The following is a 14,037-nucleotide window of genomic DNA, read 5'->3' as shown; positions in this document are numbered from 1 at the left end:
AAAATTTCTCTCTTCTAACCATGGAACAGAGCTCTTAATTCTAAGTACAATTTATATACAGGGTGAGGCTCTCTCTTTCTGGAAATGATTATTTGTCTGAGATTTTAGATAACTGCCACACTAGGCATCCTCTAATCTAATGATTATTCTTTGTCACACTTGTGACTTCCTCTGCAGATTTTGTTATTCTCAGTTGCTTTTAACCATACTTACACATAACATGGAACTTGTGGGGTCTTTTTTTTTTTTTTCTGTTTCCTTTGCTGAGGATGGAGACTTTTTTTTTCCCATTCTCCTTGTTGCTTGGTATGGTTTCCAGGAGAAAATAGAAAATTTACAGCTAAGCTGTCACCAGATTTCTATTAAAACCTGCTTAATTGTGAAAGAAAAAAAAAATCAATGAATGTTATGTTAGAAAAAAATAAAAGGGAGTGACCCACAGGGTGGGAGAAAATGTTTGCAAATCATATATCTGGTTTATGATTTAGAATCCAGTATCCAGAATATGTCATATAAAGAACACTTACTACTCAACAATAAAAAGACAAGTATCCTAATTGAAAAATTGGTAAAGGATTTGAATAGACATTTCTCCAAAGAAGGTATACAAATGACCATTAAGCACATAAAGAGATGTTCAACATCACTGATCAAAACCACAGTGAGGCACCACTTCACACTTACTAGGTTGGTTAAAATAAAAAAGTCAATGACAATTGTTGATGAAAATGTGGAGAAATTGGAGCCCTCATACATTGCTGGTAGGAGTATAAAATGGTGCAAACTGCATTGTAAAACAGTTTGTCAGTTCCTCAAAAGTTAAATATAGAAGTTATCATATGATTTGGCAATTCCACTCCTAGATATATACCCAAGAAAATTGAAAACATGTCCCCGTAAAAACTTGCCCATATGTTCATAGCAGCATTAGTCACAGTAGCCAAAAAGTGGAAAGAACTCAATGTTCATCAACTGGTGAATGATTATACAAAATGTGGTGTATTCAAAAAGTGGAATATTATTGAGCCATAAAAAGCAATGAAATACTGATATATGCTGCAACGTGGATGAACCTTGAAAAATATTAAGCTAAGTGAAAGAAGTCATACACAAAAGGCCACATATTATGTTATTACATTTATATGAAGTGTCCAGAATAAGCATATCCATAGAGACAGAAAGTAGATTCGTAGTTGCCAGGAGGTGAGTAGAGGGAGAAGTGGGGAATGATTGCTGATAGCTATAGGGTTTCTCTTTAAGGTGATGAAAATGTTCTGGATTAGTGTGATACAAGTAGTTGCATAGCTTTGTGAATATACACCACTGATTTGTCTACTTTAAAAGGGTAAATATTATGGTATGTGAATTATATCTCAATAAAAAGATGTTAAAATGTAACAGTTAAAAGGAGTGATTAAGAGTGTCAGATGCCATAGACACCAAATAAAATAATCTCTGAAAGGTGCCATTTGAATTGGAAATTGAGTTTTAATCATTTTATCATTCATCAGTGAACTTAGTCGTTGATCATTCACTGGTGATATTGGTGAGAATGAATTCAGTGGAAAAATGGGAACATAAGATTGACTTCAGTGAATTGAGAGAGGAGTGGTAGATAAAAATAGAATGAATATAGACTTATTTTTAAAAATTGGGGTATAGTTGTTTTACAATGTTGTGTTAGTTTCTACTGTACAGTGAAGTAGAGTTCTGTATGCTATAGAGCAGGTTCTCATTAGTTATCTACTTTATACATATTAGTGTATATATGTGAATCCCAGTCTCCCAGTTGATCCCCCCCACCCTGAATATAGACTTTTTAAAAGAGGCTTGACAGTAAAGCTTCAGAAAGCATGAGAAAAGAGTGTAGCTGGATAGAAATATGAAATTGAGGTGTTCTGTTTATTAAAAATGATAAGAACCTTTAGCATATTGTGAGGAAGAACCAAGAGAGAAGAGATGAATGTAGATATAGAGAGAATAATTGTTCAAGGAATGAAATAAAAAGCACAGAGATTAAGCTTAAACAAAACAAGTGATCCATGTCCTGAGAAAGATTGCAAGGAATTAAGAAGTAGATATAGGTAAGTTGTAGAATGCAGCTGAGGAAATTTATGTCATTTCTATAGAACTGACTTTATTTTCTCTGAAGTAGGAGGAAAAGTTAATAGTTGAGAATGAGAGCAACAAGGTAGAGTAGAGACACTGAGGTGAGTAATGCAGGGTTGGAATAGGTACTGGGGGAGAACCAGAGAGCAAATTGTCAATAATAATAATAAAATAATGATTACTCCTATTGCCAGTTAGGTATTTAGGTACTTTACCTAGACTATATTTATCATAATAATAGAAAACTTAGGCTCAATGTAGTTAGATAACTTTCCTCTTGTCAGTTGGAAAGTGATACAGTAGGATTAGATATCACATTTACATGATTTTAAAGTTGCATTCAAACTTTAGGCTGAAGATAATAAGTACAGGCTGTCAACATCAGTGGATATTTATGGCTCTCTTTCATAGTTTGATTAGCATCTCAATAAAGGAAGTAAGAAGATGGAAAGAATCTATTAGACTTACAGTGTGCTTTAAGAATTGAGCAAGAGAGTTCTCTCCTCATCTTTTAGTTACGACAGCCTCCAGTTAAGCGTTTGAGACTTCGTGGTGATTGGTCAGATACTGGACCCCGAGCAAGGCCTGAAAGTGAACGAGAAAGAGATGGTAACTATACTTTGGTCAGCTTTTAAACAATATGGTATTTAAAAATTAATATTTTAACTTGTTTCCATTTTTTTCACTATTATAAGTGATGCTGTAACAAACATCTTCATACATATCTTACCATACTTGTGCAAGTGTATCTTAGGATAAATTCCTAAAAGTAGAATGTGTGGGTCACTGGATAATTACATTTTAATTTTGATAGTTATCAAATTTCCCTCTGAAAAGTATGCACTCTTTTGTATTCCCACTGAAAGTGTAAGAATGTCTTTTGCCACAAAAACATTGGGTATTATCAAACATAGTAATTTTTGCCTTTGTATTTGATATAAAGAGCAATAAAAACTCCCAGTTTCCAATCTGAGAGTTTTATAAGAGCACATTAAAAAATTGTTTTTTCCTCCTATCAGATGCCTTTGATAAGCATAAGAAACTACTATTTTGGGAGTGTTAAGATGGCACACTTTTTTTTTACAGAATTAAAAAAAATATATATATATATAATTTATTTATTTGGTTGCACTTGGTCTTAGTTGCAGCAGGCAGGCTCCTTAGTTGTGGCATGCTAACTCTTAATTGTGGCATGTGAACTCTTAATTGTGGCATGCGTGTGGGATCTAGTTCCCTGACCAGGGATTGAACCCGGGCCCCCTACATTGGGAGTGCAGAGTCTTATCCACTGTGCTACCAGGGAAGTCTCTTAAGATGGCACGTTTAAAATAGAAGTAATGTGTGTGATTTTAATAAACAGATCTATAGCAAAAATCTTATTCTAATGACTTCTGAAATCTTTTAAGATCAAAAGCATATTTCCCAATATATTATTGTTGGTATTATTTAATATATTTTAAAATATAAAGCTATATTATATAAAGGTAATAAAGCATAAAATCTGTTTTCACAGAAAATTCAAAAACAAATGATTTCCATTTTAAATTATATGATTGTAAAATAGAATTGTCACAGTTTCAATTTGATGTGATACTTAATTTGAAAATGTCCTTAAGAATATACTCATATATTTGAGGGGAGACAAGGCGGGAGGAAAGAGATAAATAAAAAATTTTCTGGTTTCTGTTAATTTCAGTTATGTGGAATTTGCAGTAAATGATGATAAAAATAAATTCAGTTTAGGGAAATTTAAGTGAGAGGGCAAACCTTCAGTTTAAGGAAATTTAAGTGAGAGGTCAAACTTTTCTTTCAATCTCTTCAACTTAGAATTCATGAGCCCTTCCTAGCTGTCTGCTCTTAGAACTAAAGATGTGGGTTGGGGTAGGGGTGGTAGTGTGGAAGTACCTAAGAATTGGCAAACATGTAGGAGATGTAAGTCCTGTTCTTGAGGAACTCAAAATAGAGTTGGAGAGTCATTCATATAAACATTTACTATAAAATGTGATGATAGCCCTAATAGGTTTATATATACAGTCATATAATTTATTTAGGCAATTTGAGTTTTTAAAATTGCTTTCATTTTAAAGCCTTCAAATCAAGGTTTTTGCATTAATGAAAGATCCTGACCTATTCCTAAATTCACTGATAAGACCTGTGTTGTCATAGGGGAGCAAAGTCCCAACGTGTCATTGATGCAGAGAATGTCTGACATGTTATCAAGGTGGTTTGAAGAAGCAAGCGAAGTCGCACAAAGCAATAGAGGACGAGGAAGATCTCGACCCAGAGGTAATTTTTGTTATTAATTAAAGTTACCAGAAAACCTGCAAAAACTATTTATTGAAGTCAGTTTTATTTATATCATCCAATGTATACCATATTTTATATCTTTAGTAATCATAAGGTTCTTATTGTATTGTGTGGAGCAGTAGAGAACAAAGGGTATTTGGCATAATTTGCTCCTCTAGACCTAGCCTTCATTTTTTGCTTTTCTCAAAAAAAGTAAAAGAGTCTGATATCCCCTACTGTAAATACTTTTGTATGTGCTCTGAGAAGGGATACAGATAAAACTCTTTAGATAAGTTTTATATAATTAAGTAGTTTCTTCTTTTGTCTACTTATATACAATGGCTGTCAATTGCTGTGTCTGGTGTTAGCTGACCTGTTTTCATATTTTGGTTCACTACTTTCCAGCTTTGTGGTCTTTGGCAAGTTACTTATCTCTGTCCAAAATCAGGAGTGTGAAAGTTAACTCCTAAATGTTTTAAGTCCCAAAATGAAAAATTGTATTGAATTTCATCCATAAATGGTTCTTGTTAAATTCTGCATACAAACTTTAAAAAATTTCTTAGACTATGGATTTGCTTAAGAGTTATTACATTTGTGCTTAAATTTAAGAAATATTTAAATCAAGATGATTAACAGAAAAATTTTTATATTCTGTCGTAGTTGGATCTTGCAAGACATGAACTTGATTAGTTCATTCTTTCTTTCTTTTAATAATATAGATTTGAAGCAAAATCAAGGAAATTTTTAATGTTTATTGAGTATTCTTAATTATTCCTTTGCAGATAGCACAAGGCCTACCACAACACATAGTAGATATTCAAGCCTTTTAAAATCATGACTGCATCATGTTATTTTAGTGGTTAAAACGTTACTGCTAATGAAATGGGAATCAGGAACTTAATCTTGTTATGACCTATTTGTAGCTTTACTCTTGTTAATAAAATTTTTTTATTAAATATTTTACCAAGGACATTATGTTATAGAGTAGAAATATATTAATATAAGTCCATTATCCTATTATCCAGCTATTAAATCAGAATCATCATCTTCAAACTTAAGGAACTAGACATTATTTATAGGAATCTTTCAAGCTGTTATTTAGCTTTGTGTAAGTCAAGCTACCATACTGAGCATTTTGCTTGAAAGGTTGATTATTACAACAAGAATGTGCCATAGGTAGATTTTTTACCCCTATTAATTAGCCTGGTGGGTGCTTTTGATATCCTGAAATTATCTGTTTCTCTGTGTGTGTGTGTGTGTGCGTGCGTGTGTGCGTGTGCACGCGCGTGTGTGCACACGTATTTCTTGAACATATCTCTAGAGTAGTTAGTTTTGGAAAGCATTTAGTATTTGAATTTGTATTATGATGTGTTTTTTGAAGGTGGAACTAGTCAGTCAGATGTTTCAACTCTTCCTACGGTCCCATCAAGTACTGATTTGGAAGTGGGTGAAAATGAAACTGCTATGGAAGTAGACACTCCAGCTGAACAGTTTCTTCAGCCTTCTACATCCTCTACGATGTCAGCTCAGGCTCATTCAGCATCATCTTCTACAGAAAGCCCTCATTCTACTTCTTTGCTGTCTTCTCCAGTCAGTGAACAAAGGCAGTCTGTTGAGGCATCTGGACACCATACACATCATCAGTCTGGTGAGGATGTTACTCTTTAAATAGGCTGTGGTTCATCTGATGATTTCTGATAATGAAAACTTCTTTTGGGGCTATTTTGAAAGATACTAAATCACATCAACTTATTCTTGCTGGAATAAATGATCAAAGTGACATGTAATATGTGAATGTGTAACTTAAAAACAAAATTCAAGTATGCCTCACTTGCATGAATTTTAACAAATAGCGGGAATCTTCAGTTTACACAAGACAGTTCTTTAAAAAATGTAAGTACCAGCAGATAGTGCTTTGACATAGTTTAATGCACTTGACTTAACAATTATTTTTATAGACCAAAATATCTTTCTTAAGCTTTTTTGGTTGTCTGTGTTAGAGTGATAGTGAAAATATAGCCCTGATTATTATTAGATCCATTGTATTTATGTTCTTTTTTATTATTTTTCCTCAAATCATGACATACTTTTAATACATTCTTTATGATGAATTTTACATGGTCTCTGGTCAACAATGTATACAATTTACCAAAAGAATTACTTCTCCTGTATTTACGTGAAAAAATTATTTTAACAAATCCTTGTCTTCTTGGTATTTGATGTTAGTGAAAAAAATCAACTTCTAAATTCTGTTAAAATTGTGTTTTCCTCTCAATATTACAACTCCTCATGTTCAAACACCCCACCCCACCCCCAGCTATGGAATGTGCTAGTGTTTACATAGTAATCTTTAGCAGATATGTCTGTAGTTTACTTGACATTTTAAATATATACATGTAATTATAATAACCAACAAGATGTTCATTCATATTTTTCTTTGAGTTTTTCTAAGGAAGTATATTCCTCGATATATAATCAAAAATATTAGCAACTAAAGATACATCTGGCAGGCCTCAGCTAAAGCCTATAAAAAAAATTCCTAACAGCTTAACTGCCAAACTGTCACTTTATTCTTGCTTCTCTGAAATCTGATGCCAGATCACCAAATATGGGGTGTTTTAAATTAAGCACTCTTCTATCAGTATATCCCATTTTTGGTAATTCATTTTCAGTTTCTGGGAATAGAAGCCAGACTCAATTATGTGGCTGTTAAATAACACTTGTGTACAATTTACCTATAATAATAACCTAAAGATGAGCTATGAAATTAGATTTTCCACATTCTAATTGATACAGCATTTCAAGTTATGGGAAAATAAAATATTTTGGAGGGTTAAGGAAGTCTGGACAGAATTCTTTAAAAGTTTGCTTTTCAAAACAGGTAACATTGGTAAAAACAAGACTTTTTAAAGTGATAGCATTCTTGGGAATAGTCTTAAAGATTCTAATCAATTATAAGTTTGGTCAAAACTTAGCAAGAAGATTCCCTAGCTCATGTTCACGTTCCACTGAATCTTAACTGATTCCAATTGTTTCTTAAACACATTTCTGAGTAAACTACTTAGTATGGAATTTCATTTTTCCTTTTTGTCCTAGATACTTAACACATTCTAATACTACATTTGAAATTACTAAATCCTTTTTAATATTTGATGTAAGTATTAAATACTTGAATACTATTTATTTCATTGAATCATTGAAATAGAAAACATTTTTGTGATGATCAAGCAACATTGAACATGACTTGGCACTTTTGTCTATACATTTTTCAAAGAAACATAGGAGATACTTTTAACTGGTAGGTTATGGGAAGAATTTTGGCTGACTAAACTATGGAAAATTGGGATATTTCCATGTTACCAAGACAGTATTGCTGTTGAGGAAGATGATTTGATATTAGATGTAACATCTAAAGATTATGTCTGTGATTGTTTTGACAATAGGCCTTTCATAATCCCAGAGTTTAGCATTTTGACAATAGGGACTTAATGCTCTTTATGTTTTGTGTTGTTTTTTTTCTCAATCTTTTATTCGCTTCTAAGTCCAGATGGGTTTGTGGATGGTAGGAATTGTCCATGTAGGTGGGAGTATCACCCTAGAACCATGGTTTCTATTATTGCCTTGCATAGAGATGGAGAAAACAAACTTCTTGCCTTGCTGTGTATACCTCTTTATGTAAATGTTTGTATCTTTCATTCAGGTCCTTTGCATTTCCTCTGTCACTTTTACCGGATTGAGGGAGAGGGACAGTGGGAATGTGAAGACTTGCCTGGCAAAACTCCATCTCTGACTGAACCTAATTATTTGCCTTCTCTTAGTCTGCAGCTGAGCCACTGATAGTGAAGAAATTCACGACCACAGATTTCATGGGCGCTCCGCGTTAAAGCAGTCTTCCAACACTGTTGCTCAGCACCTAGACAGAATGTCTGTTTCACACCTTCAAGTCTCTAAAACTTTTAGCACCGCCCTTTACCCTCATCCCACCCCCTAGCTGATAACCTTCTTTCATTCACAGTGGGGGAAAAAAAGCGTTCACTTTCCTTCTTTTGAATCTCCCAACTTTCCAGCATCTAGACTCACATTGTCTGTGACAGAAGCAGTCCCATTTTGGGAAGAAGTGTATCTGCTCCTAACAAAAGCTGGCCAGTGCACCTCTTTCCAGCTTCTCAAGGACTTTGCTCCTTCTCCTGCATCTTTATTATTACCTTTTCTACTGAATTTTTCCTTTCCACCTCAAACATGCTCTATAATTATCTTCTGTCTTAAAAATATCTCTTAACTGTCCCATATTCCCCTCCAGACTCATGTCTTTGCTCCTTTTATAATCAGAGTCTTCAAAAGAATAGCTTACATATACTGTCTCCATTTTCTTACCATCTTCCACTTATTTATCAACCAACTCCACTCTGCCTTTTAACCTCCTTTTCCACTGAACCTTTTTGTCAAAGTCACCAGTGACTTCCATTTTGCCTGTTTTAAAGTATACTTCTTTGTTCGTACTTAGTAGATTTTTTAACCCAGTTGCTTTTAACATAGCCTGTCACTTCTATTTTGAAACACTTTCCTTTTTTGGCATCTATGACACCACTTTTGCCTACTTACTCTTATTAGCAACTCTGGCTGGTATTCAGTAACCATTTTTGATATTTCTTATTCTATAATTCTCAGTATTTTAGTAAAACCCCTAGTCTGTGCTCTCTTCTCTACATGCACTCTATCCCTGGTTAATTGCATCAATTCCCGTAGCGTTTAATATCTCCTCTAAGTTGATGATTCCCAAATGTATACTGACAATCTGATTTTCTACCCTGAGTTATAGACTCCTGTGTCCAACTGCTTATTTGACTTCTTTTTGGTTATCTTTGGACATCTTAGGTTTAACATGTCCAAACTGAAATTTAATTTATCCTCCTATCCTTCCCGTCTCACTAATCTCTTTCATCTTGGTCATTTCATATCTTAGTAAATTGTAACTGCTGCTCATGTGCTTATTTTAATAGGCTGTGAGTTACTGATTCCTTGCTTTCCTTCATGTCCCACACCCAATCCATCAGCAAGTTCTGTTCTGTATCTAAAATATGTTCTACATCTTTCCATCTTACATCATTTGTTGTCCAGTAATTGATTTCTCTTCATTTACTCTTGTTCCCTTATAATTTATTGTCCATGCAGCAACCAGTATGAGTATCTTAAAATGTAAAATCAGATTATATAGTTTTGTTGTCTAAAACCCTTCAAAGACTTCTAATTGCGTTTATAAATATAAATACAAGAGAAAAAACTCAAAGTCCTTACTGTGGACCTAAAAGAACCTATATGGCTGGGCCCTTGCCTATCTCTAGCCTCATTTCATACCACATTCTCACTTCCTAATGATCATTACGCTCCAGCTGTACTGGTTTTCTTTCAGTTCCTGGAATGTGCCAAGTTTTCTTCTGCCTCTTTCTCTTGGATTCTGTGTCTTTGTACTTACTGATCTCTGTACCTGAGAAGCTCTTCCTTTTTGTTTTTTGGTTCTCAGCTCAAATGTCACCCAAGGGAGGTCTTTGATAACTACCCTAGCTAGATTCATCTTCCTTTCCTATCCTCCCTAAAATTTTCTTTTCTTTTATATAGCCCTATTTATTTCCTGAAAAGTACTTATTAAAATTTGTAATTATTTTATATTCATTTATTTATGACTTATTTTCTCTTATTAGAAAATGCTCTCATAAAGACAGAGATTTTATCTTGTTCTACCTAAGCCTCTTTTTCTTCCCAACAATAGTCACTCTTTAGTGATACTGTTAAGACTGTTATCTTTAAGCTAGTATAAACCTATATAGAATATTTAGCTATATTATAGTCTTTATAGTTTCAGTCCCGTTTCATTCATTCTGGATGTTTCCAGTAGGCTCTGCAAATTTTATGATACCTAGGGAAGATGCTGTGAATGGATATCCAGTCATTTATTGCTTTTGGATCCATTATTTGCCCTTGGCTGTCCAGACCACATAAGACTGAATAACTTAGTTCCAGAAATATTTTATGATAACTTACGGAAATACATTTTTTTTTTTTTTTTTTTTTTTTTTTTGCGGTACGCGGGCCTCTCACTGTTGTGGCCTCTCCCGTTGCGGAGCACAGGCTCCAGACGCACAGGCTCAGCGGCCATGGCTCACGGGCCCAGCCGCTCCGCGGCATGTGGGATCCTCCCGGACCGGGGCACGAACCCGTGTCCCCTGCATCGGCAGGCGGACTCTCAACCACTGCGCCACCAGGGAAGCCCCTGGAAATACTTTTAAAAAATCATTTTGATAAATGATAAAATCAAGACAGAAATATGGGTAGGAAGAAGAAATGGAGCCACAGTGAGGTTAATATATAAAATGCATACCTGAAGAATAGTGTATCTAGAGGGGGCCACAGAGTTGGCTTTGGGTATAGTAGCTGAATTAGGAAGATAAAATATACTGAAGTGGACTTTGAAGTCAGTTGGTAGATCTTTTTTTACAATTTGGACATCTTCACCCTTCATATTCTTGAATTTTATTTTCATTCACATAGACCATTTGAAACTACATTCTATATACATAACCCAGAATCTAACATTTTGATTCTTATGTCATACATGTTCTTTTTTTGAATATTTAACAAAAGACTGTAACTTTGAAAATATGGTTATAAGATTATCTATTTAAAAACGAGATAGGTATGACTGTGAGCTGAAACTATATAGGTTAAAATGAAATCCTCATAGTTTTATTTATAAAAAGTATTTCAAAGTAACTATAAAATATCTTTTTCTTTCTTAGTAATGCCTATCAGACTTTTAGTTGTTTCTTAAACTAAGTCTAGAAATGTCTTCATTTTGTGTGTTATCTGTAATTTTTTTCCATGGTAAGGAGCTTCTTATAATGAGAGACTGTTAAATGAGGCATTCATTCCAGTGTGTCATAGTTTAATTGCCTCCTTTGGTCTTACTTTAATCTAAGAAAGAGAAGGTGGTTTCTTTGAATTGGGTGGGGATATCAGTACATACAAAACTCAGTTTTGGGGGCTCACCTTGAGAAGTGAGTCACCTAAAGGATCCATGTGTTTCTAATTAATGGACCACTCAGACCATGAGAATTGAATTTTTTAAAGATAGTGTTTCATGGCTTATGTGTGGATTCCTGCTTATTTACAAATTACTGTGTCTGCTCAGGTTTATACATTTATTTAGGTCCTTTCATAATTGTTATATGAATTGAGCTCTGCAGAAAATTTCCTGGGGAAGTAAGAACTTTGTTGTATGGCATAGCAAAACAAACCTTTCAAAGCCCAGATATTCAGTTTATAGTTTCCTTAAAGGGGATCAGGATCTAGTCAGATGAGATATAGGCAATTTAGAGATTAGAAACAAGTGGAAATATTAGGTTAGTGACTTCCACTTTGGGGAAACTAAAGAAGAGATCAGAGGAACTTGGAAGTCAGTAAAGGAGTGACCAGTTCTAGGAGAAAAAAAACACAAGGATCACCTGGACAAAGGAGCAAGTTGGGAGTGGGGGACAGTTGATAGCAAGCAGATAAAGTACCACCAAATTAGATATAAAAATAATCCAGTGTCCAGGACAAAAGACCCTATGTATTGGAAGAGAGGCAGGATTTGAGGTTAGAACCAAATGGACCTTTGTTGGCTCAACTATTGTTTATTGTTCTTTTCCATCAGTGGGAATTGTCATTAGGGAGACTAGCCTAGAGTCTTTCAGAAAAAAACAAGAAGAGCAAGGTTAGTAGTTTCAGGAGATGAAAGTACAAATTTCCCATTAGCAGTTCCTGACTCATTATTGAGGATTGTTTTGTTATTGTTTTTAAAATTCAACCCAAAGGTATTCAGTGTATTCACTTTCGATTTTGGCTAATGTTAACAAAAATTAGCTCTCCAAGCATTTATTCATATTACAAATTATATATGTTTGTTTATACATTTTTTTTTTTTTTTTTTTTTTTTTTTTGCGGTGTGCGGGCCTCCCACTGCTGTGGCCTCTCCCGTTGCGGAGCACAGGCTCCGGACGCGCAGGCTCAGTGGCCATGGCTCACGGGCCCAGCCGCTCCGCGGCATGTGGGATCCTCCCAGACCGGGGCACGAACCCGTGTCCCCTGCATCGGCAGGCGGACTCTCAACCACTGCGCCACCAGGGAAGCCCTGTTTATACATTTTTAAAAAGATGTAATGTGTATGTGTCTTATGTGCCTTTAATACTTCAAACTGCTAGCAGAACTATTTGTTTAGACGGGTATTTCTGCTTGGAATTTTTAATTCAATATTTGCCTTTCCTAGTTAGCTGTGTGATGACTTCTTTCCCTAGCCTCAATTTTTTTTTTTTTTTTTTTTTAAACTTGGCTGGGGAGACATACAACCAGCCTTCAAATAAGCAAACAAATTCTTCTTTGAAAAGCACTGGGAGCATTGAATTAATGGTTCATGACATTATCATAACTAAATCTTTTTTTTTTTTTGGTAACTAAATCTTAATTTTCCAAGTTACAGAGCACCACTGCTTATATTTAGAGCCTGCTATTGATTTGCTACATCACCTAGTGGGTCTAGGATGGAGACATAAAACATTTGGCAGTGCAAGAGAGAGGGTTTGAAACAACCATGAAGTTGGGTGAATTTTTTGTGATTTTTTTTTTCCAGTTTTCTTAGCAAAACTTGACATATCTGTAATCTCTCTCTTTATGGTAATTTCTTTTGAAGTATAAAATGACAAACTTTATGGCTGCATAATAATGCTTTATTTTATGTTGCTAAAAGTGTTACTACTATGCTGACAGTAACTATGGGATATGTATATACCTAAAAAGAAGGCATTATACTATTGAGCGTCACAATTTATTTGTTAATGAATACTATCCTACTTGGTACTGGAGAATTTTCTAGGAGGAACTAGCAATGAGAGACTATGATGACACTTGAATTGTTAAACCTTAACTGCCAATTGAATAAAATTCTTTATAAATAGGGGACATGGTAACAAGAGGTTAGTGTCTCTGGCATGATTGATTCTGAAACAACAAACCAAATTTTACACTCTTATAATCTATATAAAAGAGGCTGAAAGTTATTTGGTAGTTTGTATAATTTGCTGTCAGTGTCAGTGAGAGAAATTCCATGTGCTCCCTCCATCAAATCTACAACTAATCTCTACTCATATACTCTGCCTCCTCTTTGGTTAGAGTGGATGACATTTTTCTGCACCTATCTAAAGCCAATTCCTCCTCTTATCCACTGTAATTCACCTCCTTTGGTCTACTCAAGGACATCATTCCCACATTTGCCCACTTCTCATTCATTATCTTTCTTCCTCCTCCCAATTAAACATTGTCCATCAGCATACAAACATATGAATTATCTCCCAAACTAAGACAAACAAACCTCCCTTGATTCTGTTCTCCCACCAAAAATCAGCCGATTTCTCTGTTCCCCACTGGCAGCAAAACTTCTAGAAAAAGTATATATGCTTTGTCCCTCTACTTCTTTACTTCCCCTTTCTCTTGAACCTGTTCCAGCCAGGTTTTGGCCCCTGTGACTTCACTGAAACGGCTCTTGTCAAAGTCTTCATTGTGGTTAGTTCTTGGTCAGTATCTTTTTCATTGTATCAGCAGACACAGCTGCTT

At 34.7% G+C, this 14,037-nt stretch overlaps 1 protein-coding gene across 5 annotated transcripts in view; it reads left to right on the top strand.

The window, feature by feature from the left end:
* The window catches only part of DCAF6 (DDB1 and CUL4 associated factor 6), a 170,757-nt gene that overhangs the window by 84,126 nt on the left and 72,594 nt on the right, over positions 1–14,037 (top strand). For all 5 annotated transcript variants that reach the window (XM_082832677.1, XM_082832676.1, XM_082832674.1 and 2 more), the window contains 3 exons: positions 2,625–2,718; positions 4,276–4,395; positions 5,777–6,043. In XM_082832677.1, coding sequence (XP_082688803.1) covers positions 2,625–2,718; positions 4,276–4,395; positions 5,777–6,043 — 481 coding nt within the window. The remainder of the gene's footprint in view (positions 1–2,624; positions 2,719–4,275; positions 4,396–5,776; positions 6,044–14,037) is intronic.

The sequence above is a fragment of the Leucopleurus acutus genome (assembly GCF_964270905.1).
Source record: "Leucopleurus acutus genome assembly, chromosome: 2".
NCBI lineage: Eukaryota > Metazoa > Chordata > Mammalia > Artiodactyla > Delphinidae > Leucopleurus > Leucopleurus acutus.
The sequence above is the reverse complement of the archived record's forward strand: the minus strand, read 5'-3'. Positions and strand labels throughout refer to the sequence as shown.